Source organism: Athene noctua, chromosome 1, assembly GCF_965140245.1.
Source record: "Athene noctua chromosome 1, bAthNoc1.hap1.1, whole genome shotgun sequence".
In the NCBI taxonomy this organism is placed as follows: Eukaryota; Metazoa; Chordata; class Aves; order Strigiformes; family Strigidae; genus Athene; species Athene noctua.
Window position 1 is genome coordinate 176,855,465 of NC_134037.1, and position 6,928 is coordinate 176,862,392.

The following is a 6,928-nucleotide window of genomic DNA, read 5'->3' on the forward strand; positions in this document are numbered from 1 at the left end:
AGCATGTGAAAAACTGTGCAGTATCTGAAACGATGGACATAAACCCAATTACCAGCAGCATTCAATGTTGATGTTTTAATACTCACGTGAGGGAGTTCTGTAATGATTTGTAAAAGTATTTCTCCTACTCCTGACCTGTCAAACCTATTTCTGTGATTTAGTGAAGAGCCACTGGATGCACCTTCACGGTTATGCCCTCATGACAGAGGAGTTCTGCAGTTCACTGTTAAGTCCCAAGAAGGTAACACCACAAGCTCCTTTTTCTGGAGCTGCTTTCTAGAGGGCCGAGATCAGCAGTCTAACTGAAGGACTCCCCATGAACCAACGGCCACACAAACATAGCTCACTGGCACAGAGTGCTTCCTTGACAAGGTGCTTTGCAACACACAAGAATCAGAAGTTGATCTCAAACCCCTCTAAACACTCCACTTCAGCACAAGGGCTCAGAACCTCAGCCCTGGGTTTTGCCAGCACACAAGTGCTCCTTTTATCACTCTGAGGCTGTGGTAAATCATGCTTCACACATGAAGATGTTTGGGTGTGTAAGAGTGTCTTTTATTAATTTGCATCACTTTAACTGAAAGCTGTATCTGAGAATTAAAGTCAAAACTACTGCCATGAAGTGAAAACACTATTTATTTTTATAAAAGGCAATAATTAAAACAAACTCTACCAGTGTGTACATTGTACACATTTGAATGACACTTACAAGAATGAAGTTTCCATATACAAAGATTACAAGCCCACACTGGTAAAGGATGCACACAAGCACATACACAACTTCACAGATGCCTCAATTCCAGATCACAGTACTAATTACTCTATGACCACACCTGCATAGCATTTTCATTATTAGCATCCACACTACTTTATTCCACTACAAACTGTACACAGAAAGCAAGAAGGAGTTTATTCAGAGAGCATATATATTCGCAGAAAGAATTTATTTGCTGGAATAATCTCTCACTCTTCTGTTGCCATCTTCAAGAGATATTCTTTGTCAATTTTGAAGAGCCTCCACCCCTCCTCAGTGGACAGATCAGAGGCGCCTCTTCTCTTATAGAACCTGATGGATGGTTCGTTCCACTCTGCAACGAGGAAGTGCATACTGCTGCAGCGGCACTTCACAGCAACCTGCAAAAGTGTGCAACATGACATTTCAAACAACAATCCTAGTAATCTTATCCTAGATGATAAGCCTAGTAAGAACCGGTGAAACTACTCAGCACAAACTGTGTATCACCACAAGTCATCAAGTTCATTCTGTCGGTCACTTCAGCACTTGACACTGTTTAACAGCCTCTAGACAATGTTTTAAGCTGTTTAGTGTCCTGTTACCTCCTTTTAACTCTGATTAGTGCTGAAGGGGAAGCTCTCATGCAGTTAACAGAAGAGCAAGAATACTGCCATGCCACATGTCCTCAGTTCACTTTAGACATCACTTAGACATACCTGACTCAAGTTCTTCAGAATTTCTGACCCAATGCCCAGTCCTAAAAAAAAAAACAAAACCAAGAAACTATTTTAATTTTAAAAGATGGCCTACAGGAAGCAACTCATCTAATTCTGTAATACATACCTCTATACTCAGCCATCACATAAAAATCTTCAAGATACAGCAGTTTTCCAATCCATGGATCGTAAGTGAAGTAATACATGGCAAAGCCCACAATGCAGTGTTCTGAAACAAAGGGTGTAACTTGAGCTAGTCTGAATTTAAAAGGCAAAAATATTAAGTCTTACATGCATGTTTAAACGTACAGATTCTTTCTGTGACATGCAGACATTTGCTACTAGGTTAGAATTAAGAATGAGGTTTGCAAGTAAGCACACAACTGAAAATACGAGTTCTGACAAACTTGTATCAACCTGACACAACCTTGCTGTACCCTGAAATCCTCAAAAGCAGTATCACAGTAAGTGCTGAACACAAGCCTTCTTTTCTATGAACAAATGCATACCCTATGGATGTATCAGTATTTTCATTCTGGAATACAAGTGAAAACTTTACACATCAGTTCACAATCTCAGTGACTGCCCCAACTCTGCTTCCTTAGTAACCAAAACAGTCTATTGAACACTAAAGGACACTGATCTTTCAATGTATATTCCTCAGTTAACTACACTGTGCGAGAGAGCATGCTGACAGGCCACCTTTACAGCAGCATTTCCAGCACCTCAACTTCTGCTTCCACTGAGAGCATCACACTGTTTTCTTGACCTTCAGCACCATAAAGTCAAGGTAAGTAAAGCTGCAGTTTCAATTACAATTCTGTGGCTCAAGAGGGAAGAGAAACCAACTCTTTTTCCAACAGCAGCCCACTCAAACCTAAACCTTGAGTATTTTAATTGTATCTGCCATTAACTCTCTGCACATACTGTAAGAGAAGCGTGCAAACAGATTTCTCATCTACTGTGTCTTTGGTAAAGGTTTGGGAATAGCACTTGTCCCTGTAGACCTTACCTCATATTATGATCATCTACTTTATTGTGTAACGGATCTTTTAGTTACCTCCCCGCCCATCCATGTACACGGAAGGGCCATGTACATGGCGAAGCTAGAGACTGTAACCTGAAGATTGGGGACAAATTAAAGAAAAAAATGTGATTCAACAGGTTTACATAAAGGTAAGTCAGGGTCAAACAAGAAAAGCCATTTAATTAACTGGAGTCAAGTACAATTACGTTATACCTGATCTTCCCACTCCTCCAGGATTAGCAACTACTTCAGCAGAGTATCACTGTATGTTACTGCATTTAACAGTTAACCTATTCCTCCTACCCCAGTGCACTGGTGGGACCTTACGTATAACCGAAAACATTAAGGACAAGATGCCTCTTGTGTATTTAGCGTCTAAAAGTAAGCATCAGGAAGTCTCACCTTCAGACGACCACTGTTCTTTTGGCACTTCCGCAACCAGACAGTGGTAGAAAGGGTGCTCGCCAAAACCATCCTCAAGCAGTTCTAGAAAAGGAGAACAAATCGGCACCTGAGCTACATACAGAGACCGTCATCAGGCCACCAGCCCGCCGAACCGACGTCGCTTTTATACCTTTCTCAGTTAGCACCACTTGATCCTCCATGTCCTCGTATTTCGCTAGTTCCTGGAAGAAAAGGCCGTGTAAGCGGACTCTCCCCGCAGGCCCCCGCTTCCCCATTGGCCGCTCCCTGCCCCCCCCGCCGCCTTGCGCAAGAGCTTGTTTTTGTTCAGACATAAGGGCAAAGTGCCCCCCCCCGCCCCCCCCGATCACTGCGGATCTGCCCCAACCGGGCCGCCCACCACGGGCGGACCGGCGCCTGAGGAACCCTCTGCGCCCTCCCCGGCAGGGCGCGGCGAGAGGGGCGCGCAAGCGAGGGGGGAACGACTCTGACCCCCGCCAACCACCGCCCGCCCTCCCTCCCTCCCTCCTCTCTCCCTCCGCCCCGCACCTTGATCAGTCGCAGGAGCTCGGGGCAGTCATCCGGACGCGCGGCGCGGATGCTGAACGATGCCATTTTCGACGGCGCTTCCCCCTGCGGCCCCCTCGGCTGACGAGTCCCCGATGTGTGAACAGGAGGAGCAACAGCTTCTTCATTCGTGTCCCGGGCGCGGCGGCCACCTGCGGTCAGTCAGGCTGCGAGCATGTCCCGGCGGCGTTCTGCAGACAGGCGACGCTCCCGCGGCTCTCACCGTTCCCCCGACCCGACCTGTGCCCGCGCCCGCCCCGCCTTCCCTACTTATAGACGTCCACGCCCCGCCTCTCTCCGCACCCGAGCCAATAGGAGCGCCGGTGGCGCTCGCCCTCGGCCAATGATAACGCCCTTCCCCGGGGCCTGGCCTCAGCCTGCCGGCAACAGCTGCTGCGGGCTGTCTCGTGACTCGGGCCCTGCCCCCTGCCCGCTCCGCGCGGTGGCGCCCCCTAGCGGAGCCGCGGCCGGACCCCGCCCCTTCGCCCTCCGCGGCACCGGGCGCCGGGCGGGGGGGGGTGGCGGTTCCGGGGCGAGGGGGCCCCCAGCCCCGCCCGGGGAGCCCGCCCCGGCGCCCCTCGGGGCTTCGGCCTTCTTCCGGCACCGGCTGCCGGGTTTCCCGTAAAGCGAACTCGTCGTCGCCCCAGCGAGCGCGACTGCGCCTGACTCGGGGCTCTGCCTCACCGTTTTAGGGGCCGGGGCGCCGCCTTGGCCGCGGGGCCAGCGCTCGGGGAGTACGGCGGCTTTCGGCACGGTGTGGAACAAAAACCCATTCCTTTGTACTTGCTTGAGATACTAAGTAATGATCGGTATCGAACCCCGAGGCGGGGGTGTGTGTCTGGTACCACGGGACGCCCTGGGCGGGAGCGTCCTGATGGAAAAAGGTTCGAAACATCTAGTTGCACTTTGGGCCTGGGACATTCCCCAGCCTGACACACGGACCGTAACCGACCTGGTTGACCAGCCCGACTGGAGAGGAAGGGGTAGCGCTGGGAGAAGCACAAAGGAAGGGAGTGTTTCAGAACAGTAGGGCTCTGCCAGTAATCTGCCGTAAGGGAGGCTGAGACTCCTTCCCGATGGAGGTATGGATATCCCTGAGGAGAGAGGTGGGTGTGATAAATTTCCCCAAATGGCTTTGGGGTATGAAAGGATGAAGGATTTATCCCCAGCCCAGCTCTTTGCTAACTACAGATGTAGATCTGTGCCGCAGAATGAGCGCCAGATCCTGATCTAAATGACTACCTGTGCTTATAGACCGACCAGCTAGGCCACCCAGAGTAGTATAATTCTTTAGCATACACATGGGGTTTTTTCACTCTCTTCTGCAAACTTTGTTAGATACTGTGAAGAACTCTTTATTTTACATTTAGCTTAATCTGACTTGTTTCAAGAGTGATTTGGGATATGGGAAGACACTAGGTCATGCTACTGCTGCAGAGTAACAGTCCTGAAAACCTGGATTCCCAAACACTCTCACAACACTCGCCCTTTTATTTTTCAGTGTATCCAACGACCGATGAGCTTCACCTTCATTTAGACAGAGGGGTCAGCATGGAACATGATACTACAAGAGAATTGTATAAAGAAATGTGTATTCTGGTGGCTCGTGTTAGCTAAGAAAATACTTTGGCACACAGTGGAAAGTGCCTAGAGTCCCGGAAGAGTAATGTAGGATTTATGCAAACACCCTCACTGGCTCAGTTTACCCTCTATTGGAGCAAAAATGGAGATGCCCATAGAACAGAAGCATTTCCAAAACACAAATCAACTGCCAATAGCTAGTAGTAGAACAGTTAAGATTTGTTTCATGAGTTACAGATCTGGAAATTCTTCAGGATAGGGCTTTTGGTAGGGAGACTGAATCTGAACGGAATGCAAAGAACGGACTCAGCCTAACTACATACATTTAATTAAAAGACATTTTTTCAATCCCTAGAAATGATCTGACTGGGATCAGAAATGCGGAATACTTCCCTTCGAAAGACTTAACAGTGTTTGTGTTGTGTCAACTGTTCTTGTTTTGCATTTCACAATGAGGAAGTCATGCTGTCAGGAAACCTACTGTTGTGTAAGAACAGAAAGTGCCTGATTTCTTTCATTATCAAGTCAGAAATGTCATGATTTTAGAAGCTGAAGTTTCAGCAAAAAAACCCCACATTTTCCACTTTGACTGTTTTTGAAAGTCCTGCTTTAACTTGCTCAGAAATATGCTGATATTGTGTTATCCCAGTGAATACAGTTCACTGGAGTTAGCTTTGAAATTCACAGGGCAGAAGTAAACACTATTATAAAATTTCCTAAAGTATCAAAAATATTTTCATGAAAAAATAGGAAATGCAGAGGAAAAAAAAGAAGAAAAATTAAAAATATCTGAGATACCTAGATGTCAGAGGCTATGCTGCAATTATTTAGTTATATATTACTAGAGGCAGTTTTTCAGAATAAATAAGATCAATAAGAACTGTAAGAATATTTTACAAAGAGGTTCTAAAAGAACTCAGTTTTGTGAATGAGTCAGATTGTGGATGGGGTACTTCACAGCTTCTTCCTTTCGTCTCAGGTCTCTTCATCTTTGAGCAAGTTTTGTGTCATCTTGTCGTAGCTGAGGTCAGTGGTGAAATCTCTAATGACTTGCATAGGGCTTGGATTTTATCCTTGAGTGGTCAGCCTGTTTATTTGCACTTCTCTCCAAGGGAATGAGTAGTGGTAAATGTACTGAAAAGGATCAAGTTTTTCTCAAATTATTCTAATATCTACGCTGGAAAGTGGCTAGCAAACAAGGTAAACTGTTGTTGAAATAACCTCTTTTAATGAAATACGCGCTGAAGTCTGGGTTAGCTTGCTTTTCTGTTCCCAGCCAGCAGCTTCTTCCATGCAGAACTTGCTGAGTGAATCCATTTGCATTTTCACTAGGAGGGTTAGTACTTCGGTGTTTGAGGGGTAGAATGGTTAGAATTATCTCAAAAGATCATGTGCATCGTTGCTCTTATTCTCAGTTTATCTCCTCCCTAAATCTTACTTGTAAGTGGAGAAACAGAAAATATAATGCAAAATAGCAAGAAGCAGTTTTTTAGCATGCAACAGGAACTGGTGCTAACAAAAGCATACAGAGTGCTACATATGTGACTGAGGCAAGTTTTCCCGACATCCTCTCCAGAGATGGAGGTCTTGTCTAGTCACAAGCTACAGGAAATAACAGTGCTAGTTCCCCAAGATCCCTTCATGGTGATGCAACTGAACAATTTATTCAGAGAGTTACAGGATCTCAGCTGGACTTGTACTGATAACATATTTTTATTTGCATCTGAATTTCTGAATATTCTCTTTTCTTGCTGGCTGTACGGAAAAGCTCAAAGTGGGCACCAGTTTACTGTTCAACTAATCAAACTCTCTTCTTGTATTTTAATTTTTGATTTCCTCCTTCGCTAGAAAGATTCCTTGAATTCCTTCATGAATGCCTCCCCCATGCCTCAAAGGTTC

At 46.3% G+C, this 6,928-nt stretch overlaps 1 protein-coding gene across 1 annotated transcript; it reads right to left on the reverse strand.

Moving 5' to 3' along the window:
• Positions 1–618: 618 nt before the first annotated feature.
• SAT1 (spermidine/spermine N1-acetyltransferase 1) lies at positions 619–3,690 on the reverse strand. The gene is made up of 6 exons (XM_074905833.1): positions 3,431–3,690; positions 3,054–3,105; positions 2,882–2,965; positions 1,580–1,681; positions 1,453–1,493; positions 619–1,134 (listed from the first exon to the last, which is right to left on the reverse strand). Exons 1-6 carry the CDS (start codon positions 3,494–3,496, stop codon positions 964–966), a joined length of 516 nt encoding a protein of 171 aa, XP_074761934.1. The 5' UTR covers positions 3,497–3,690; the 3' UTR covers positions 619–963.
• Between the last annotated feature and the right edge of the window lie 3,238 nt (positions 3,691–6,928).